This window comes from Pipistrellus hanaki, assembly GCF_964339955.1.
Source record: "Pipistrellus hanaki genome assembly, chromosome: 11".
In the NCBI taxonomy this organism is placed as follows: domain Eukaryota; kingdom Metazoa; phylum Chordata; class Mammalia; order Chiroptera; family Vespertilionidae; genus Pipistrellus; species Pipistrellus hanaki.
The window spans coordinates 22,956,902-22,980,695 of NC_140513.1; the positions used below are offsets into that span (position 1 = coordinate 22,956,902).

Sequence of the window (23,794 nt, forward strand, 5' to 3'; positions counted from 1 at the left end):
GGCACTCAATAAACATCCATTGAGTTAATAAGTAAAATGTTTAATGCGTGCTACTATTATAAATCATCTTTCCTTTTTTATGATAGTTTCTGGCTATTTAGCTCAGGTTCTCAGAAATTGGTGACTATACATCTACTATATATTCTATCACTTGGTTTACCTGACTTAGATTTGGGGTCAGTTTCCTTGAATTTTTAGAAGGTGATACTTTTCTCTTTCCCTTTTCTATGTGAATTTCCTTTTGTAAAAATCTGTCATTACAGAGTATCTGTAATCTACATTTAAAAACTGTAATATCCCATTCTTTCTGAGGGCATGCCTTTCAGCAGTTTCTCCGTTGAGACAATATTATTGTGAGTGTGTGTGTGTGTGTGTGTGTGTGTGTGTGTGTGTCTACCCATTTGTACTCTTCACAAATGCACAAAGATTTTTAGCAAGTGCGTGGTCTGTGTGTCTCCTGAGAAGCTACTAGAACGACCCAAGCTCCTCGGTTTACAGCTGCCTCTGTCTCCTGGGTATTTGAGCTGTTTCCCAGCTCCATGCCAGATTTCCCTCATCTGTAGAATGTGAATTTGGACGAGCTAATCCAAAGAGAGCTGTTTCTTAATGCTCTAATGTGGCCACAAAACTTAATTTGTACTGCTTTGTCTACTGAAGTGATAGATTAGGCTAATAATTTTCCTCGTGTTGAACCAATTTTGCACTTTTGATGGTCTCTGGCACTTAAACACTGTTCAGGAAGGAGGGAAGCAGAAAGAAACGACAATGAGAAGACCATGAGACTTTGAATAGAAAGGAGCTGGGTTGAAATCCAATTTCTCCCAGGAATATGCTGTGAGATTTAGAGTCTCAGTGTCACCCTTTGAAAAGGAAGATACTTGTCTAAAATATTTATTGTGACAATTAAATGAGATTGTACACATGAAAGAGATTTGCAAACTGTAAGGTACCATGAAAATATTTTTTATTAAAAAATAAAGGCTTACTAAATCCAGTGTACTCCATCAATATTACTAATTAAAAGAGCGCATCAGATTTTTCTGCTATTCTTAGCCTATGATGTGTAATTTGAATATATCTGGCCTCCAAGCACTCCCCCCCCCCCCAATATCCACTGCTAAATCTCATTTACCAATATTATTGATATTCTTCCCAGAATGTCACACTCCCTATCTCCTATGGCTATATCCTGAAAACCAAAGGTTTCTATATTTTGGCAGTTGTAACTATCATAGAGAAGTACTTAATACGAATTAACCATTGATGGACTCATTGGCGTTTCTTAGGGCTTGGGTAAGGAATTGACAAAATCACATTGACTGTAGTTATAATTCACTGACATTTTCTTTTTCATTCGAGTGGGTATACGCATTTTTGTCAACAGTGGTGGTGCTGATTCTTAGAATAAGCTATGAAGTGCAGCCCATGAAAATATCTTAAAAAGATGAGTAGCTGTAGTAAAAAAAAAAAAAAAAAAAAAAAATACCTTTGCACTAAAGATTAGAAAACCTTATTTTCCTCATCTCAGCTCCACCACTGACTGTGAAAGTCTGAGCAAGTCTGTAAACACCTTTGCCTCAGTCTCTTCACCTCTAAAAGGAAGATTTAGAAAAGATTTCAGGGGCCTTCCCAGCTCTGAGTCTATGATTCTCGGTAATGGAGTGAAACTCCAACACTAAGAAAACTCTTAAAGCCATCCAAATAAAAGTTAATAAAATATAAAAGATAAAATGGTAATAACTTAAAAAGGAGTCTTAACACATTTAAAAAGTAATTAGTTGAAAAAAAAATGCACTATATGCAAAAACTAATGCTGAGCCACAACCTGAGAGCTAGTAAAATAATGAAAAACTTCCCTGAGCTTAAATACCATAAAGAGCTGACTTTCAATACTATAAAGAGCTGGGGGAGAGGGGGAAAAAAAACCCATAGCAACACAAAAAAACAAACAGAAAAGGGTAATTACATTCTTTGTTTTCAAAAACCAGGTAAAAGAAATTCAGTATCATAGTAAACCACATTTGAAATAACGCACAGACATTAGAATTTATCTAGCGCAGTCCATGGACAGGCCACATGTCTTAGGACAGGACCCTGGGGGCTAAATGCAGCCCAGAAGCCGGGCGCTGCTTGGTGGAAGCCCCCAGCTGAGCACTTTCTACAGAAACACTCTGATTCAGAGGCAGCCCCGAGCTCACAAACGCCTGCTGACCCCAGCACAACTTTTCCTCCCTGGTTGATCCCAGTTGGACGTGCTGATGGCTCCTCATACCTGCTAGCTTTGGAACTCACGGCCCCCCATTCCCTGGCAGTTGATAAAAAGCTTGGAACAGACATGGCTGAGAAGAGCTTAGGCAACTGTGAGAATGCTGGATCCCGGCTGTCTAACAGCCTGGAGGGGTGCTGAGGACGCTTTCCACAGCCTGTTAGTGTGGGATCCACAGGCCTTCCATTTTGTATCTAGGTTTAAACAGTGGGCACCTATGAACAGGACAAATAGAAACAAAGGAGATAAGCTGGCAGAGCAACTTGAATCAATGCCCTGATGTGCCTTGAGGAACCGTTCTCTCTTCCACCCCAACAGAACATCCTGTCTCCGAATTACCTTCTATTTGCATGTAAATGGACTATGAGTTTCGGAGGGACTTCAACCTCAAGGAAACACCAATCATTCATTTATTGAACAAATATTATTTGAGCACCTTCTGTGTGCCAGGCACTGATCTATGCACTCACTGGTGGGCTTTATGGTACAGCGCTCTGAAATACCCATTTTTGTTACACACCCTCACTGCACTATACTTGTTTAGCATGAATATCTGCAACAGACCCAAAATATTTCAAAATCAATTCACAATGTGTTTGTAGTTGTTGTTTTTTTTTTTTATGAATATATCCAATCCAGATTAAAGAATATTCTCTTGAAAACTGCAGTTTAAAATTCGAATTCATTTTTTTTTTGTTCACACCACACTATGACATCATTAGGAGAAATCAAGATGTTATGGTGGGACCTGCTAACCAGATGTAGAGGGGGGTTTGACATAGCAAATGCAGGGACCGGTCCTGGGTATAAATTTAGTGTTTGGAAAAAGCATCCTTTGTTAAGTGATGTTTAAACTGAACCTGGAGTGTAAGAGCAGCTGGTCATTTGTCAAGCAAGGGGAGTGGGGGCAGAGGGGACAAAAGGTACAAGAGGACAGATTTCAGAGGGAGAACAAGTAAACAACATCCCATGAAGCAGAAGCGTGAATGAGAAAAGTTACCAGAAGGAGCTGGAGGTGTGGAAGGAGAGCAGATCATAACGGGGCAGCAGAAGGGAGGCAGGGGTGTTGTCATCAGATTTTTATTTTAGGAGGACGACATTGGACTTCTGGTAGGAAGCCTGTTGGCCCTAGGCCAAGTCTGTAACCTATTAAAATAACCCAAAGAACATAAATAGAGAAGAGAACAGCATCTCCAACAGGTATAGTTAGAGCTGCAACTTCCACCTCACAGGCTAACGGGAATATCTGCCAACACAGTGAGCCTGGGATCCATTTGAAGGATACTGAGTGGTGATCTATGACCCTCCAGACCCGAGCAGGGCCCAGATTTCTCTCGTATTAAATGAGATGGACGTTACTTGTAAGTTAGGGATTTACTGTGAGCCAGCCCTGCCTCCTATCTAGGCGACCTGCTCAGCTGAAATGGGCCAACAATAAAAATTAAGGAAAAGGTTCTCTCTGAATATCTTCTGAAACAAGAATCTGGACTGGAGCTGTCAGCTGCTCCAGATCCCTTCTCTGCTCCAACCCGCACACATCACCCTGGAGCAAATAGCAGACTCAGGTAGAATGGCCTTTGTCTCAAAGGAGAGATAATTTTAAAAGACCCACTATCAGTCCTATATTCACACACTACAAAAATGAAAAGAGTGAAGCAAGTTAAGAAGTGAAAACCAGATGAGGAATTTACATCTAAAACAGTTATTTCAAGATATGAGAGAAAATTATTCCAGAATATAGGTTTGTTTTTTGTTTTTTTGTTTTTGCTTGTTTTTTTTTTTTGTTTTGTTTTTTCCCCCCAGATAAATACTCTTTCAACCCTCGAAGAAGTCAAGACAAACTTGGCTTCTTTGAAAATGAAGGCACAATAGAGAAAATGATGAAGGAAGAGAGTCTAAGGAGGCCAAAGGAGGAAAAGTGAGCAGCCAGTTTCGGAAAGTGCACACAACAATGAAGCCCTATAGAAAGAGGAGCCACCTTCGAAGCTGCAGTAGCCAGACTTCAGAGCCTAAGGGAATTAAGGAAAATGCAAAGAGGATGTTTATAAACTGTTAGAAAGAGAAATCACAGACATGGAAGATAAAGTTCAACTGACATAAGCATATCCGTGTTTCTAGAACAGAGACTAGATACATGCGACACAAAGGCACTGGAATTGGCTTCAGTAAGTAAACAAGGGCAGAGAGTAATAAATGAAATGGAAAGTGAGGGCCTGGCAGGAATATAACGAACATCTGGAAAGACCCAGGAATACCCAGCATCCGCTGAGTTTCGAGGATCTCAGCAGGTCCCTGTTCTGTAAGAAGGCCCTCCCAAGGCTTCACTGGGGCATGCCATCAACCTGCACATGTTCACCAACATTTCAACAAATAAGCATCGTATTCCCCAGGTGTCCGTTGGAGTTATTCTGCTCGTTAAGGTTTCAAACAATGTTGGCTTGAGACTCTGCCCACTTCAATGTCCTCTCCTTCCCCTAAGATGTCTGAATTCCTTTTGGCTTTTGCTCCAGGGCCACTTCCAGCTCTAAATTCTTCCCCACTGGCGTCTTATTCTCACACATATCTCACCTGTACCTCTTCCTCCCACTTAGTCTGCGCAGTAAGGTAGACTTTACTACCCTGTTTCCCCGAAAATAAGACAGTGTCTTATATTAATTTTTGCTCCCAAAGATGCGCTAGGTCTTATTTTCAGGGGATGTCTTATTTTTCCATGAAGAAGAATACGGTACACATTTATTGTTAAATGAAAATAAAGGAAATTTATTACCTGTATACAGGTAATACGGTAGTTGTCAACACAAACCAGACAAACTGTGAATCCTACAGTATCAAGAATTTACTCATTTATTCAGTGACAATCATGCCATCATCTTCTGGAACATCATCATAACAATCCAATTCCTGAATTTCCTGGTGAATTTCTTGTGACTCCATTTCTTTCAGAATCAATGGACCAAATCTCTCATGTTTAGCGTGGCGGGAGGGGGGGGGGGTAGGGGGGTTATTTTTTGGGGGATGCCTTATATTAAGTAGGTTTTATTTTCAGAGGATTTCGTATTTTCGGGGAAACACGGTAAGTCAGGTGTAAGTAAGGTGAGGTGAGGGAAAGGCTTGCTCTCCCAGCAATGCATACCAGAGGTAAAAATAGGATCTGATTTCTGGTTTAAGGTCACCATGGCTGGCTAAGAATGAAGCAATTGTCTCAGATGTCTCCACAGCCTAAGGCAAAATGTTGGACTGACTGAGTAGGTCTCCCAGAGTGGTGGTGGAAAACCAGTTGGCTAATTCTTAGCTCATCTTCCACCCTGAAGGCACAAGAGCCCTGACGTTGGAGAGGCTTCAAGGGAACCTCTGGGAGAACGTTGGTTCTGTGCGGTGGTATTTCTCCCCCACCGTCCACAGGAGGAGGAACCAGGCTTTTAGTTTCCCAGGCCCTGAGAGAGGGGTCCTGAAGGGACCTGCGACCCCTGGAAATCTGGGCTACAGGATTTAATGCCAGACCCAGGCCTGAAAAAAATAAATCCATAAGCAAGACCCTGCAGAAAGGTTCTAAGATAAGGTGACCAGACGTCCCGCTTTTGGCAGGACAGTTCCAATTTTTAACAATTTGTCCCCAGTCCCTCGGCATTTTAAAAAAAAGTCCCGATTTTTGGAAAGAATGCATGACAAGCTAGGGAACGGTGGGAGAATGGGAAAGGAATATATGGTTTTCAGCGGCCATGTGGCTATTTAGCCAGGATATGAGTTTTATATTATTTTTGTTAACTTTATAATGTTAAACTTTAATAATAACAAATAATTGTTGAGAACTGGTTACCGAGAACTGCTTATCAAAGTTCGCATTGTTGATCAGTTGTTAGAATTCACTCAAATGAGAAATATGCCAAAGAATAAAATAATGCTATACATAATTTTTTATTTATTATATCTGTAAATTGTACTTATGTTGAAATTTAAAAACATATATATTACAATACTATTTTTGCGCTCTATGAAAATTTTTGTTGCTCCATATAGACCAAATTTTTAATCAAGAACTCCGCTCCCCCCCTCCCCTCCTCCCCCCAGTCAATGGTCATCTCATTCTAAGACAACCAAAGGAGACCGCATTGGGAGGAAGCTGCACTTCCACAAACAGTGGGGCCCTGGGGGAGAGGGGTTCTTCAGGAAACAGATATGGCCACCTTAGGGAGAGAGGGAGGAAGAGAGAGAGGGAGAGCATGAGGGAGGGAGGAGGAAGGAGTTAGCCTGGGTCAGCTCCCAGGGAGCACGGCCTGGATGGATAACAAGAAGGGCCTCCAGATACTCAGAGCCCCAAGTGCGCTTTACTCTCACCCAGGAGTCAGTCAGAGCTGCAGAGGGGATGTCTCTGAGTCACCAGGAAAGCATCCCTCAAGAATCAGAATCGGCCGAAACCGGTTTCGCTCAGTGGTAGAGCGTCGGTCTGCGGACTGAAAGGTCCCAGGTTCGATTCCGGTCAAGGGCATGTACATTGGTTGCGGGCATATCCCCGGTAGGGGATGTGCAAGAGGCAGCTGGTCGATGTTTCTCTCTCATCGACGTTTCTAACTCTCTCTCTCTCTCTCCCTTCCTCTGTAAAAAAATCAATAAAAAATAATAAAATAAAAAAAAGAATCAGAGTCTGTAATGGGGCTTTTCCCTGCCCGAGGACCCCATGGCCCTGGTTGTATCTACACCGGGGACAAAGCACCTTTCCTGTCCCTGACTTCTCTCTAATCCCTCTCCACTTTCCCCTATCTCATTTCCAACCCCGTGGAAGCCAGAGAGTCCAGTGAGGGGGTAAGAAATAGAAAAGCAAGGTAGGGAAAAACAGGAAAGAAGCTGACCCACCACAGCTCTCCAAGCCTGAGGCAGGCCAGGGCCGGGACAGTGGAGAGCTTTAACTTTGAATCAAGTTTTGGCAATTATGTTTCGACCGGTAGTTTCATTTACCAAAAAGGAGACCATCTTCGCGACTGGAAATGTCAGGACTTTTTGTTTGTTTTTATCTTTATTGTGGAAAGCGTTGCAAATGTCCCCCATTGACCTCTTCTAACCCGCCCCAGGCCTTCACCACCCTATTGTCTGTGTCCATGGGTTATGCATCTATGCATGCAAGTCCTTTGGCTGATCTCTTCCCATATTTCTTGTCAGTAACCACTCCTGAGTTAGCCTACACCATGCATTTATCATCTACTGGGTGAAGTAGAGCTACTGAGAAATAAGCCTGGGATATAACCAAAAGGAGAAATGATGGAGAGAATTCATCCTCTGGACAGTTCCTCTTCCTAAAGGTCAGCTGAGCATCTCTTCTGCCCGCTCTCTGCAGGTCGGTGCCCCTTGTTTTAAGGGGGCAACAATCTTTATGTTTGTGTGTAAGCAACCCGAACAATAATGATTTCTTGGATGAGTTTGAATGTGCTGATCCCTCCTCTGTCGCTAATTAACATGAATCCACGCATACAGGAAGCGGTTTGTCATTCAATTACCTTAGTTCTTAGCTGTTGGATAGACCAGCCGACTTCCAGGATTGTCTCAATTATCTGGATACCTTGTCACCTTTCTGGCCAAGTTTTAACCTCTCCACATAATCCCTGTAGAGAGCGTGTGTTTTAAACTTGGCCTCGTCGGGAGGATTAGGGGAAACATTGGGTGCTTCCTCCATAGGTGGCTAATGAAGGGCCCAGCGATGACAATACTACAAATGACTTAAAATAGTTCCTATTTCTGTCAGTGCTAAAAATACTCTTCCAAATTTACTATGCCCCTTTCCAAAATGAAGAATTGGGGGGAAAAAAAAGTCTGCACACCAACCTTATTAGACTAACGATGCACCATTTAAGAAGATGGGTTAAAAATGCATCTATGAATTATAAATAATGTATAATCGGGCTGTATAATTTGGTGCATATTACAAAAATTGCTGCTTGCTTTTTTTTTTTTTCCTCAGGGGGTAATTTTTTCCACTTGTGGATTTATATTAAAGTCCCACGTCCTGGTGGTGAGATCGATGGCCAGAGCTTTAATTGGGGCTCTCTGGTGATTATCTAGATTGGCAGCTGCTGTCAATCAGCTTCTGAAGAAATTTCTGAGCCAATGATTAGGCTTCTCCTGGAGATGCTAGGCCCTTAGGGGCAATGTCAAGGCTCCCAATCTCAGGGAACCCCTAAGCACAGTGGAGCTACACTTTTCCAAGTTGCTGGTTTACCAGGCAACATACGTGCCCCAGCTTTCTGACTGAGTCAGCTCAGAAGGATATCATGACATATATTAAATCCGTATGATTTTATATATAAAAAAATGGGACAAGTCCCCTGACTGGTTCATTTAAAGCAAAACAATAATGTCCTGTGTATATTATAGAGCACTTCATAGTTTCATATTATATAATTGAATCCCATTGATAAAGTAACAAGGCACTGATGTTATTTTCTGTGTGACTATGGTGGGGATATACAATGTTCACAAAATGTCTCCCCTCTTGGTACATGTCATATTTCTTTAGAAATACTATTTTCATATGAATTGAAAAATCCAAACTATTTTTAATAGATTAATTTAACATTTTATAATGGCTTAATCTCATGAATTCAGATCCCATAAACTTAAAATAATATAATTCAAGTAGGATTGAGTTAAATTATTTTTCCCTCATTCTTAAAGTATGATGAATAATGATAAGAAGTGTTTTGTTCGTTAAAGATGAGCTGCTGCTTTCTTATAAAGTTTAATGTACACGTATTTACCTATTCCACTCTGAGGTATTTCCTCAAGACAATGGAAATATATGTTCACCAAAGACTTGAACACAAATGTTCAGAGCAGCTTTATTTATAATAATTAAAAACCAAAACAACGGAAACATTTACTAGCAGGTAAATGGATAAACAATTGTGGTATATCCAAACAATGAAATATTATGCAGAAATAAAATAAAATTAACTACTGATATTTGGGGATGAGTCTCAAAAACATAATAACGCAGAGTCAAAGAAGGCCAGACACAAAATATTATATGCTATATATTTTTTATGAAATTCTAGAATATGCACACTTAATTTATAGTGACAAAAAGATAATCAATGGTTGCCTAGAGGTGGGGTGGAGCTATTGACTAGGTGAGGGCACAAGGGAACTTTCTGAGGTGATAAAAATGTCCTATATGTTGACTGAGGTGGTAGTCATATGGGTATATATGTTTGTCAAACTCAATGAACTATACACTTTATGAACTACAGTGGTGCCTCGCATAAAGAACGCCTCGCACAGCGAACACTGCACACAACGAACTTCATTTCATGATTCATACAACGAACTTCGTTTCACACAACGAAGTCGCCCGAGCTTCCATGACCGCTGCCGATGTATTGCATCCTTCCGCGCAGGCACTGCAGGCAGTCGTTAGTCACTGCGCTTAACTTAAGCACGTATCGCGGCAATCGTTCTTCATTACGAATTAAATCACGCACGTATCACGGCAGTCGTCCTTTTAAGTTAAACTCAATACACTGTATCCGGATTCAGCTGAAGCAAACAGGATCAACGATCTTTACTCCGATACTCTTGTCCGTTATTTCCGGCAGATGTTGGAGAAAAGAGAAAAACAAACGACTTTGGACAGGTTTTTCATGAAACCATCGGCCAAAAAGCAGAAAATGGATGAAGATGTGCAAGATTCGGTAGACTCTACTTAGTCTGTCTTAAAATTAAAAAAATGTGTGTTTTTTTTTTTAAAAAATTATGTTTTTAGATGTATCTAAATAAAAATAATAACAAAAAATTTATCTTTTTTTATGTCATCTTAGCATATTTTATGCTACAGAACGAATTATTTTTTTTAACATGTATTGTTATGGGAAAACGCATTTCACATAACGAACTTTTCGCATAACAAACTTGCTCCTAGAACGAATTAAGTTCGTTGTGTGAGGCACCACTGTATACACTTTATGAACTAAAAAATGTAATTTATAAATTAAAAAATATAATTTATTATATGCAAATTATACCTTTATAAATTATATTTTTAAAGCAACATGCCTATATATAATATATATATATACATATACATATACATATATATATATATATATATATATATATATATATATTATCCAAAACTCTGGATCTTATCAGATCCTATCTCTTGTGTATGTCTGTGCTTCTCCTCCTTCCAAAATATTTTTAAATATTATTTTCAATATGTAAATGGTATAGGAAATTCTGGCTTGAGTTCAACAAATACCTTATAAAACATGAGAAGGAAGATTCAGTCTTCCACCCCATATCTAACAGGTCCTCAAATTGTACTTATGCTGATTCCTAAATATTTCTTGCATCCTTTACACTGCCGCCTAGTTTTACTTCTGCTGCCTTAATTTAGCTTTCAATTATCTCCTGATGGGTCTCCTCCCTGCGTTGATTTCATTTGAATAAAAGGATCTCCCACGCTATCTTCCAGGTGCCAGGAAACAAAATGGCACCCAGAGGCCTTATACTTAAAGAGAAGGGCAGGGAACTACAAGGGGTGGTGCTGGATAGGGCATTGGGGAAGCTTGAGGAGGGTCTCTTATGCTTGCTTCCAAGATTCTCTTGGCAAACATGTGAACCTGAGTAAACTGATTGTTGTCAATACTGTGGATGTTTCCTGTGCTTATTTTATTTGGTCTGTTAGTGAAGCCCCTTCGGAAAGTACTCGCCCATTTCAATAATGTTCAAGAGAAACAGGGCAAGCAAGAGTTTGTGTTCCTGAGGAGCTGGTAGGGAAGGGCCAGGTGTGGCGGTGATTATAGGAATCAAAGGCAGAGAACCTCCAGATAGACAGGCTACTAGGAAGGGCAGAACCAAAGCCCAAAGGTGCAGCCTACCAGAACCCCTAGCATCCACTCACCCTTCACAATTTTTTCCTAAGTCATTGCTTTTTCTGCCTGCCTCTAAGAGCATTCTGTCCTGTATGTATTAAGGGAGTGATTTCCATTCTGTCTGTCTCCTCACTTTCCTCCCGATTGCCAGAGAGGCTGTGATAGTGAATAGTCACCCAGGAGAAAAAAGGTGGCGATGTCAGGCCAGCTGAGTCCATTGCGAACGGTCTCTAAGAGCCTTTCCCGTCTCCGAAAGTGCCTTTTAGCAAGACTGAGGTTGGGCAGCCTCCGGTGTGAGGTTTCCCATCGATTACACACTTGTCAGGAGAAGCTCAGGCCCAGCTTAGAGATTTCCACCTTAAACTTTCAAAAGAAGCCACTTGCTAAAGGTTCTGGAGCTGGGGATGCCAGAGGAGCCACTAAAAATCAAACAAGTGAGCAGAAACTGAATTTGACTCCGGGTCCCAGGGGCAAGAGAGACGGAGATGAAAGCTGACAGGTTCCTACTCGACAAGGCCTCTGTGGAGTGGAAATGGGTGACTTGGAAATCGGAGTGGCACTTCCTCTCCATGGGCCGTCCTGCGAGCGAGGCCTGACCATCCCCACCCAGCCCCTGGATGCACAGGCTCCCGGGCCCATCGGCTGGGCCGTCAGTAGGCAGGCCCTGCCACCCCAACGCAGGACATGTCTTTGGGGGAACAGCTTTAACCTCAAAGACAGCCATGGAGTTAGCCCAGCAGACACGTTCCCGTGGTCAACAAAGCCATGCACGTTTTATCGTAGGGAACGCTGGGGCATGACCCCTGCTTTCAGAACATCTTCTAGTCCTGGCTCTGCTGGTGATAAGATGAGTGAACTTGAAATTGACTGAGTCACTTCGTCTTTAGGAGCAGAGTTTTCCTAACGACAGAATAAAGAGAGAGCTCATTGTTTCGTGGAACAGATGGGACACGTACACAACCGCGATGTTAGAAGTTGGTGGTAATGTGTGGAGCCCAGGCAGGGGCGAGATTTGAACCAGATCCTGAGAAAGCTGTGAGAGTTTTCCAGTCAGGCAAGGGAGAAGGGTATTCTGGGAAAGGGTAACACATTTCTAAAGGCCTGGAGGCAGGAGAGGGAGGGGAGGTTCGATGAGGCCAGCATGTGGGAGAAGCAATCGACTTGAGGGCATGAGCGTTGGGGGGAAGCTAGAGGTGCTTCACATGTAGAGTCAGGAGGCGATACCCACTCAACTGGGGATCCCCACATGCAGAGGATGGCCTACTGGCTCTTGCCTTGGGTGACTGGACAGATGGGATTTAATTACATAAAATACCCACAGCAGAAGAGGGTGGGAAAATGATGAGTCCATTTTCTGACATGCTGAAATGGAAGTACCCATAGTTAAACCAGCTGACACATCCAGCAGACAGCTGTGTAGCCGGGCCTAGAGCTCAGAGGAATGGTTGAAGCTGGAGGTATGGATCTGGCTTACATTTATTTAGAGAATTTCAAATTTTCCTTCTAAATCTAAGTTCATATGGTCTGTGGTTCCAAGTTTTGTAAAAGGAAAAGTTTAAAAATCAACTTTTCTTCTCTCCCAAGCTTACTATTCCAATGAGACAGTTGGGGTTTTCTTCCCCTCCCTCCCTTGGTGCGTTGTTTATGTGCTACTTAAGGATGGTCCTAAAATTCTTGCTACTAAATTTTGTTTTCTTGAGTTTCCGTCAGCTGCTAGTTGCAATATTTTGGTCAACGCAGTAACCAATTACAAAACAGTAATCTGGTATCAATGATAAATCCCCAAAAAGGCTGGGAAAAGATTCTCAGCAATTTTCTTCAGTTATCAATGGCTCCCCATTTTATGTGAAACAAAGTTTAGGCTCTTTGGTTGGATATTCAAGTCTCTCTCTCTCTCTCAATCTCTCTCTCTCCCTCCCTCTCTCAATCTCTCTCTATCTCTCTCTCTCTCTCTCCATTGGCCATGTCATGAGCAGGCCAATGGGGAGGCCCATGGGGTGAGACACCAAGGTCTCCAGCCACCAGCCACATGAGTGAACTTGGCAGCAGATTGTCCAGCCCAGTCCAGCCTTCAGGTGACTGAAGTCAGGAGTCACCTTATCTGCAGCCAAGCCACTCCTGGATTTCTCAGAAACGGTGAGAAAAATGTTTGTTTCTTTAAACCTCTATGTTTTGGGGTAATTTGTTAAGGTCTGATCAGGAGAAAAAGAAAGGTGCTAGTCTGATAATATGTGGAAAATGGGCCAGGAAAGGTTTAGAATATCAGCTATTTGAAAGGAGAGCTCAGCAGGGTGCTAAAAACATGGGGACTCATATACAATAGATTCTTTCTTTTATTAAATGTCTTGGGGTGAGATTTGGTTAATAAAATTATATAAGTTTCAAGTATAAATTCTGTAATACATCATCTGTATATTGTATTGTGTTTACAACCCAGTCACGTCTCTTTCAGTCACCATTTATCCCTCCTTTACCATCTTCTAACTCCCCCACCATATCCTCACTAAGCCTTCTTATGTCTTGTCTTTTTTTATACTAGCCATTCTGACAGGTATAAGGTGATATCTCATTGTGGTTTTAATTTGCATTTCTCTGATGATTATTGATATTGAGCATCTTTTCATGTGTCTATTGGCCATCTGTATGTCCTCTTTGGAAAAGTGTCTATTCAGGTCCTTTGCCCACTTTTTAATTTGATTGTTTTTTGTTTTTGTTTTGGTATTGAGTTGTATGAGTCCTTTATAAATTTTGGATATTAACCCCTTACCATATGTATCATTGGCAAATACATTCTCCCACTCAGTAGGTTGTCTTTTCATTTTGTTGATGGTTTTCTTTGCTGTGCATCTCCATACTTCTTGCTACTTCTTTGTCCCATTAGAAGCAAAATCATTAGACTTTACGGAAAAAGTGGAAAATCTAAGTCACAGAGGAACACAGTGTGAAAGTTATTATCTCATTATGCTCTTATCTAGGAACTGATTGGATTTCTGAAAGCCCTCGAGGTGCTCCTGCTGGCACTGGGACTGGGGGCTCCAAGCAGAGAAGCAGGAGATGTGGGGAAAGGCATTCACTGCAGGAATTCCTCCTCACACCTGGCGATGGAGAGAAATGTGTGAGGAGGAGTGGAGTGGAAGCATAAATATTGTAGTAATGATGGTAATGCTCTCATACCTGGTTCGGGGATGAGGTTTGGTTTAGTCCTGGAAGGATGAGGCAGGGAGTATGAAGAGAACCATTCTGAGATGCTGATGAAACCCTGAGTGGTGTGGTTCTGTGTGGAAAGTATGTTAAAAAAAATTTGCACAATTTCTGCCTGCTTAGTCCACCGTCAAGGAAATTATCTTATCTTTTTTTTCCTTCTTCTTCTCATTTCCTGTTATAGGTAGCACAACTGGAGATTAGAATTAAAAAGATGTTCCTGGGGCTTTCTCTGAACACAATGGCCCCACCCCAATGACAGGAAAAGGATTGATGCTAGGAATTACCAACTTGTAAATGGAAATTAATACTGTAATTAGCAATATAGGAGAATCCATCTTATTGTAAATAGTGATGCTTATAGAGTGTGATATTCCCCCCTGGGATCAGCAGGTTATTTAAAAGGAATAAATCACGAACCACGTTCAGGCCCGTGAAGAGGACAGGAAATGTTTAGAGCAGACATACACCTAACACTGACAATTTTTTCACCAGGGTTGTAAAGCAGTGGGTAAAGTCAATTTTTAAAAAGATACACATTTGTGATTTTTGGCACTTCTCAGATGAAAGTGTTTTCAGATTTGTTTGTGAATATCAACATTGTCACCTAGACAGCTTTCTAGTAAACAGACTGGAGACATTGGATATAAAGATTATTCTCTCAGGAAAATGAGGATACTGCGTTTCACATAAAAGCAAGGCTCTCCATGGATGAAATATAAACACTTGATAAAGCTGCAGCTCTCATAAAAATAAAAAATAAAAATAAAAAAAATCTATACAATGGCCTTATGTTTCTATAACTGTTTAAAATGTGGAATCTGTTTTCACATCCATGAACTCATGTGATGTGGTGTGGGGCGGGGATGGGGGAGGTGTGGGAGGAGGTAAAGGAGAGGGATGTAGAAAAAAAATGATGCTCATCTTACAGATGAGGAAGTGGAGCCTGGAAAGATTCCAGCTCACACTGCCTCCTGCCTCCCAACAGACTGCGTGTATTTAAGGTTAACAAATTGCAGGCTTACTTCTCTAGGCTGCAAAAAGCCCTGAACGGGGTGTGTGTATGTGTGTGTGTCGGCGGGGGGGGGGGGGGGGGGGGCGCGCGCGGGGAGGGAGGGGGCATTCTAGCCACAGTGGAGTTCAAGAATGAACTAATGTAAGGCAGTTAGAAAACTATTTCCCTCACCCTATGAACATGGATAATTAGGAACAGGAGAATTTCACCTCACTGTCCCCATTATTACTCCTATATATGACAGATTGATCAGGGCCCTGGTAGTTACAGGGCACCTCTTCTGCCTTGAATCAGGGCTTTCCGTGTGTTTGGGTCTTCCTGCTGGACCACAACACACAGAGCAGCAACCAGGCCTTTCCTATGTCTTCTCCATCCAGTGCCCATCCCGGTGCCAGTGCTTCATAAACGTGTGTGGGTTGGAATTAGCATGGGACAGACACTTTGCATGGTGCCAATTGGTTCATTATACAGGCAGGCAGACTGGAAGACACGGTCACATCCCCTGGGAGGGTTCGAGGTCTCAGAGGCTTCCCTGCGGTCCAGTTCTTAGCCTTTTGCATACTTTGGTCCCATTTCTTGAGATGAAATCAATTTTAGGCAACTCCCTACTTTTATACAGATTAAATATGTGTCTGAAAGTCAAGTGACAAATTCACATGCTAAAAAAGGAGTGGTGTGGTTTCCATTTCCCCATAACAGGAACACTAGTCTCCATGGCAGGGTTGGGAAAACTCTGCAAACACCCAAACATGATAGTTCATGTGATGTTACATCCCCCTCCCCCACCCTGACTCCCACCCCAAACCCCCATCCCAGCCTGGCTCTCAGGGAAGGACAGGACAGAGTGCATGTGACTGCAAAGTCAGGGATTAGTGCCTAACATTCGAGGAAAAAAATCTTCACAAACTTTAAAGGGATAATGCAGTATGTAATAACCATTCTTATTTTGTGTAAAAGGGGAAGAAAAGGATTACAATCATTATAGATGTAAGTATAGACAAAGGACAGGAAAGAAATAGACCCTAAAAATCTAACCGATTGGGTTATGATTTTGTTTTTTTTCTTTTCTGCATTTGTTTTGCTGTTATGGACTCATTTCTTTAACATCTATAAATGCTTCTTAATTTATTTTTATCTACTTGTGAGACATTAAAAACATTACAGATAAGACTAAGTCTACAATCCCCAATTCCCAGAGGTGACCATGGCATTTTTGCATGCATCTACCCAGATGGGCCTCCAATCTCTTATGGTTAGAGACCTTCTATACTTTGCTCCTACTATTGAATTGGGAACAGCAACTCTGCACCTGTATTTCCATGCCCAATCCTAATTATTCTTATCTTTTGCCTTAATTTTGTAAAATTAAAAATTTTTCAGCATTTGGGGTGGAGCCCATAGCTGGCTCCTACTTCAACTCCTATTTACTACTCAATAGGTCAATAGGTTTTCTTCTTCTTCTTCCTGCCCACAAAGACATTCCCTTTATTCCCAGTGTGTTTCAAGCATTTTAAAGTTTATTAATATTCCTTTGCATTCAAAGAAGAGAAGCCAGTTGTATGCTTCCTCCTCCTGATAAGAAGAGCAGTATTTGACCTCTCTATGGTTTCTCATTAAAAAAGAAGAAGCAAACATCGCATTTATAGGGTCGTGAGCAACCAATAAACATTTATAGAACAAAGCATTAATAATCAATATTATTGGGCACTTTACTCTCCTTGGACCTCCAATCTCTTCATCTGAAAAATGAATGAATTGGACAAGCCTGGAGATGGGAAATGGGTTTCCGTGTACCCACTCTGTCACAGAAAAGCTGCGTGGGCTGTCTTGAGAAGAGTTGTGAGATGAATCTCAGGTAGCAGGAATGGTGCCAGAATAGGTTAGTGATGGCTGCTGAGGTGGTGACAGTCATATATCTCTTTGCTATCCCTGGGGTAGATAATCAGTTAAGTCTACTGAAGTTCAGGAGTATGAAGTTCTATAACCCACTGCCACCTCCTCACACACAGGAGAAATGTCCTGAACCAATCTCCGGACTATCCAGAGTTTTCTGTGACCGGCTCAGTCATAATCAGCGAGCCTGTAGAAGGTTTTATTCTCTTTTGTAAATAGCCAGCTGGTGGCTTAATTGAATTCCCCCAGTTGTTTTCCAAACAACCAGGAGTAGGACCAAATTCAGTCTTTTCTTCAAACTAGTTTTGCGTGTCTCTGTGACATGACGATATATGTTATTTTAAACTCTCCTTATTTTTAATGACATAAACAATGAAAGCCCAAGTAAGAGAAAGGAGCTAACACATTTATTCCCATTCTGCCATCTGTTTAAAGCTGCTGATGTAATTCCAGTTTGCAATTGCATTAGCGCTTGCCTCCTGGACTTCTTCCTTATTTCCTTTCATATTTCAGGCCTTCTGTACTTAAGAGAAAGCACTGCCTCTAGGATCTTGGTCAATTAATGCGGAGCTGCGGTCTCGCTTTGGCCATGTCCAAACGGGTCTCAATTTGGATTTCCTTCACGATTAGGGAGGATGACTCTAACCCGAGTGTTATTTGCTTAACCGTATTTGGTATTTAAGGTTTGATTAGTGATGTTTTCAGCAATATCATCAACAATCAGCAGATTTGTTTACACGTCGGAGGATGGCAGAGATTAAGGGTTGTGGTCGCGCATACTCAATCATTGCATATTGGCTTTTTTTTAAACTTTCATCTTATGAATTATCTCTTAAATTATCTCAGAATTTAATTTTAACTTTTTTTAAATGAAGCTCTTTTACACTGGTTTGAATAATATCGTGCAAGAGGGTTTTGTTAAATTATATGAGATTTTGCAGGGTTTGTGAGGGTCTTTTATTCTCATTGAAAATTACATTTTGGCTGGGTGGGCAGAGTATAGGTGTTTTTTTTTGTTTGTTTGTTTTGTTTGTTTGTTTTGCTTGGATATACACTAGGGGCATGGACCAAGCCCCTTTTTATTTTCAAATACCCACCCTACAGGGACTTGGTATTGGGTGAGGTTGACAAGGTTTGTGAGAGTACCAGTGGGATTGGGGCAAGAAAACTGGAAGCTCGGATAGCTGTCTTCATTTTTCTCAGCCTCAGTTTCCCCACTTGGGATTTTATACTAACTGATTCTAACACCTTTCTCCTCCAAGCAAATCCTGTTTATATCTGAACTAGGCACCTGTTCCCTTTTCCTGATGTTGGTGTAGTAGATGGCACAGCTTTGGGTGCAGGAAATTGAACTTCAGGCCAGAAAATGCCATCATGATAATGAAGGTTGGATTGGAAGGGACCTCCAGTCAGTCACCCCCACCCTCAGAACCTAAGGGCACGGCCACAGAGGAGTGTTCACTGGGTACCCAGAACACTGCTTGACTTCAGCGAGGCTTATCTGGAGTTTCACTCGCTACTCAGACCATGGCTCATCACTGCGGCTCAGAGCCATCTGTGGGTTTTTTGTGTTGTTTTTTGTTTGTTTGTTTTGTTTTGTTTTTTTAATATGAATGTCTGGGTCTGACATTTGACTTGCCAAATCAGAATTTTGGGAAGTGGGGACTAGGTATTTGTATATTACAAAGCTCCCTGGCTGATTCTGAGCTCCAGCCAAGGTGGAAACTTTTCATTGGGATGCAGTGGAGACAGAAGAGATCTGATTAGGGAATCCAGACATCAGGGTTTCGGCCATGACCCAAGCAAGTACTCTGGGTGCACAGAGGAAGGAAGGAGAACTAACATGACCAGGAAAATCAGGGAACCTTCCTGGAGGAGGTAACATATGAGTTAGACCTGGAAGAATGAGCCAGATTTTTTTTTTTTTTAATTATGGAATAAAAAATAGTTGAGAGAAAGAAGGCATTGAAATGCGTCACAAAGAGTGTGAAGGTTGATTCCTGGTCAGGGCACATACCTAGGTTACAGGTTGGATCCTGTTGTAGTGAGTACTGTTGTAGTGGGGATGGGAACTTCCCTGAGAAACCTTCAGGGAAGCTGGAGTTAGGCCCTGAGGCTGGAAGGATTTTGATCAGTGGGGAAACAGCATACAGTGTTGCAATATAGAGAGCATAGCATCCCGGAAGGCACAGAGTATGAGAGAGTAGACTGTGTTTCAGAACTATTAAGAACACAGTGGTGTGGCTGGAGCTGAGAGAGAGAGAGAGAGAGAGAGAGAGAGAGAGAGAGAGAGAGAGAGAGAGAGAGAGAAATTCTAGCACGCCTACATCGGGTGGTGCTCAGGAGGACATATGGTCAGGGAAGTGTTTGGGGTCCAGGAGTTCAAGAAATTAGAGGGAATGAGTTACTGCCCAGTTCCTGAATTAGTCATTTTGCTTCCTTTCTTAATGGATTTCATTACAGACATTCAAGTTCCCCTAAGCATTGCTGCTTTTCTCTTATTATAATTTGTTTGTTTGCTTGCTTGTTTGTTTGTTTTCCAGTTCTTCTGTGATCAGTTAGGGAAAGGTTGTAAAATGGATAACAGCAAGACTCAATGATTATTTAACAAGTAATAAACTGACTGCAGTCAAACTAGCTTGTCATTGGAAGCCTTATTCTGCTATCTGAAGCGAACATGGCAGAGCTCATTTATTTAATTAGAAGCTGTTTTTACTGGGATCCGTCCAGGAGGACAGTGGATGTATTCTATGGTGTTTCAGGGCTCCTTAGATTTCAGAGATCTCGCAGATAGAAATTAAATAAAAGAGGGGACCGTTACAGCAACGCCCTGGGAACTGTTACTTTCTCCAAGAGTGTCTGTTGATTACTTCCTAGCCGTTTGGGGATGGAGACCTTTATCCACAGAACTAGGCAGATATAAATTACACAAAAATGTACCAAGTTCCTTTGGTGTTTTTCCCAGATTTAGAAGACACACATCTTGCCATTTCTTGATTAATTACTACATGGAAGTTGCTGAAAGGCAAGCTTGGCTCAACATAATGAAGGGCTCGCATATGATCGTGGAAACACTGCCAGGCTGGGTGAGGAGAATGGGGGGTTTAGTCTCAAGCTCAGCAGTAGTTCTTTGTGGGGCCCTGGGCAAGTTGTTTCACTTCACTGGGCTTCTATCTCCTCGTCTGTAGGATTGAGAAGAGGATCTTTATGTGTCTTTTAGTGGCTCCATTCTGAAATCACGGGACACACTGGCAAGAAGGCCATCCAAAGACGAGAGCTTGGGCAAGGCGGGGCAGCAAGGAAAGACTTTCTGAATGATGGAAATGCTGAGGGGAGCCTTAAAGGAAGGATGAGTAGAAGGGAAAGGAGAGAACTCTACACGTTTATTCTATCTAGACAAATAATCAGAGATGGTTGCAAAGACTTACTAGATAAAGGAGATAATGGTAGGAGGTTCTTTGAAAAACCAAAGGTGTATGAACAAACCTAGACAACTAGTTGTCAGGATTATTGAAAAGGAGAGTCTAACACTGGCTAAGAATTGGCCTGGTCATTCTCAGGTTTCCTTCTGCTGCCAATTATTGATTGATTGATTGATTGATTGATTTTAAGAATGGGACACCTTTGGCCAGGACACTTGGAATCCTCTGTAGTTTGACTTCTCCTGTATAGGCTTGAGAAGCCTACACAAGGTTGCTAGGTCACCCGCTGCCCTGAGTTAAATAATACAATTGTTTAAAGCTTGCAAAGAGGTGGGGATCATCTGCAGAAACTCCAGGTGAAACAGAGGCAGCCTATATGGAAGATACCTCAGGTGCCATAGATCCAGGAGAAGTGTGTGAACTAGGAATCATATTGAGTATGCACACACTTCTGTGTGGGTTTTCACAGCCCTTTCCACTTGCAAACATTCTCAGAGCTTCATAATCTTCAAAAATACCAGGAGAAAACACTGGGGTCCTTCTTTTGACCCTCTGCCCTTCTTGGTTCTGCTTATCATCGTTTCTCGTTCCATTCTATAGAACTCTCCAAAAAGGAAGTCTATGGCTGTATTTTCTGCCCACTCTCACTTTAGAACTATGCACCCTAATTTCCCTGCATGCCATGATCTTATTCAAGTTCCACTTCTCCTTTGGTTTATCCTCTCCTCCTCCTACTTGGAGCAATTTTTTTGGAAATCAGTTACTATTCCAGGACACCTAATCACTTTCCATTACATTATTTAATCTTCATTTTAATCATTCAAGATAAGCACTTGTATTATTCCTGTTTTTAATAGTAGGTATTGATTGTAGAAAAATTAGAAAAACTATAAACCACAAATAAAGCAAATCGAAATCTCCTTTAAAGTAACCCACTGTTATTGTTTTGTATATTTTCTCCAGACGTCTTTTACAATTTTTTTTTTGAAAAAACAAAGTTATTTTGTATGCTGAGCATATGTTCTTATAATCTATTTTCATTCACAAATAATACACAGTGAATCTCTTTCCATGTGAGTAAATATACACTTTCAACATCATTTTTAATGTTTGTACAGTATGGGTATATAATAACTCATTTAGCAAATCTTCCGTTGTTGGGCATTTGAATTAATTCCAATCTTCACTATTAAAATAGCATAATATAACTCCATTTTTGTGCCTATCAATATTTCTCCAAGATAGATTCTTTGATGTAGAAATGGGTTCATACTTTTGATTTTGATGAATTTTCCCTCCAGAAAGTTTGTACTAGTTTAGACTTTAAACAACAATGCTTAAAAGTGAACATAATACATTTGGTTATTATTGTTTTTATCACCTTGGTTAATTTTGGAAGGAGCATTTTATTGTTGTTTCACTCTGATTATAAGGAAGATAGAATATTTTTGCTTATGTTTATCATTGATTTTTTCTTTTGTGAATTAAACTGTTTAGTATCTTGTATATATTAACATGTAGTCTGACACATAAAAACAAATATTAGCATCTTCATCATCCCTATAGGTAGTAGCCATTACACATTCCAAGTAGTTTCCCCAAATTTGTCATTTTCTTTTCATTTAATTACATTTTATTTTATTCATGTAGGCCACTGAGAGGTTTAAATTTTTTATGTGAACAAACTCATGATCTTTATGGTTTCTGCCTTTAGTTGTATGCTTAGAAAGACCTTTCCCACCCTAAGATTATATAAATATTCACCTGAGAGCATTTTGATAGTTTTATATTTAAATCATCAATACACCTGGAATTTATTTTTTTACAAGGATAGGATAGAGGTAAGTGGCTTTTCACAAAAGGCCAAATGACTTTCCCGGTTAACATTTTAAGTGTTGTTCAAAAGGAACAGAGCAGAGACATTTTTGAATTGAGACCTGTGAGTGGCTATGTCTCTGAGTCGAAAGGAATTAATTACCGCATGTCAGAAATCAGCATGGGGCCAGAGCTATTAAACATACTAATGGCTTGGATGGAAGGACAGCAGCAGAGCAGCCTGCGAGCTTCTCGCTGTCCAATGGTGACTTAAGTGGGTTACTTACAGCCCAAGATGACAAAGTGAGCAAAGCCAGACGCCCTCCGCCCTTCCATGATGGGGAAGGGAGCAGCCATGGTGTCAGAGACGGAATGGGGTCTGGTTGTAATCCGCCTGCAAAGCTCACCCGACTCCTCGGCTCTGGTTATGGAAAGAGAGCAGAGGGGCCAGGGCCTTCCAGAGCAGCACCTCTTCCCAAGTGGCCAGGCCTGGAAAGACCACACCCCATGGCTTTTCCAGCTCATACCTTAGCAGCCGCCTGTGCTCAGGGTTCCCTTCCAGCATGGCTGCCTTCGTCATCTCAGGTTCTGCTCCACAGACCTCTGGCTTCTGCTTCTGCTCTCCTGCAACCCCCATTCTATTGTTTTCTTCAAAGCACATATTTCATATTAAAACCATTTTTCTCTGGGCTTTTCCCCTTAAGCTGTATGGCAGTCCCAGCATTGCATGATTTTTCTACCTTTAAACTGTTTTTCTTAATGCAGAATTTTCTGAAACCGGACCTTGGTATTTTTTATGGGCGAGAAACAATGATACTCTGACTATTGCAACTTGCTCCCCCATGTATCAACACAAATCTCTGAGTAATCCTGCCAGACAGGGGGCAGGATCCTGTGGACAAAGCCCAGATTTGAGAAGGGGTGTGTCTGAGGGGCACAGTGAGCCAGGAGCACCGAGGACCTGCGCCCAGCTTCAGATCTCTGCCTACCACCCTTGGGGGCCCCTTTCTTACTCAACTTGATGGCACATGGGAGTTCTGTGATTCAATGGAACTCTAGTAAGTTTCTCTGTCACAGCCCAGTGCTGGGGGTTAAGGGTACCAAAGTAACAGGTTCATTCCAGTGTGTTTCCTGTAGACAAAAGGAGAGGCGGGCAAAGAGAGTGTTAACCATTGTCAGGCCGTTGGTCAGAGCAGGCTTCACTGTGTCGTGTTTGGGCAGGCTGCGAGCTTCTCCCTGTTGGGGCTTGTCAAGCAAGATTTGCTTTAAAGGACATCGGTTGTCCTGTCCTGCCTTCTACTTATTCCCCTCCCTCACTGTG

At 41.6% G+C, this 23,794-nt stretch overlaps 1 protein-coding gene across 7 annotated transcripts in view; it reads left to right on the top strand.

Annotated features, from left to right (window-relative positions):
- Positions 1-23,794, top strand: part of LOC311630103 (uncharacterized protein) — a 330,231-nt gene that overhangs the window by 264,825 nt on the left and 41,612 nt on the right. For 4 of the 7 annotated variants that reach the window (XR_014796313.1, XR_014796314.1, XR_014796315.1 and 1 more), the window contains one exon: positions 13,104-13,263. The exons of 1 other annotated variant lie outside the window; for it this stretch is intronic. Coding sequence is in view for 2 of the 6 variants with exons in the window: in XM_084898885.1 (XP_084755011.1) it covers positions 4,070-4,188 (119 nt within the window). In the remaining 4 variants the exon portion in view is untranslated. Of the gene's footprint in view, positions 1-4,069; positions 4,196-13,103; positions 13,264-23,794 lie in introns of those variants that run through there. 2 more of the 7 variants (XM_084898885.1, XM_084898884.1) reach the window with 1 other exon arrangement.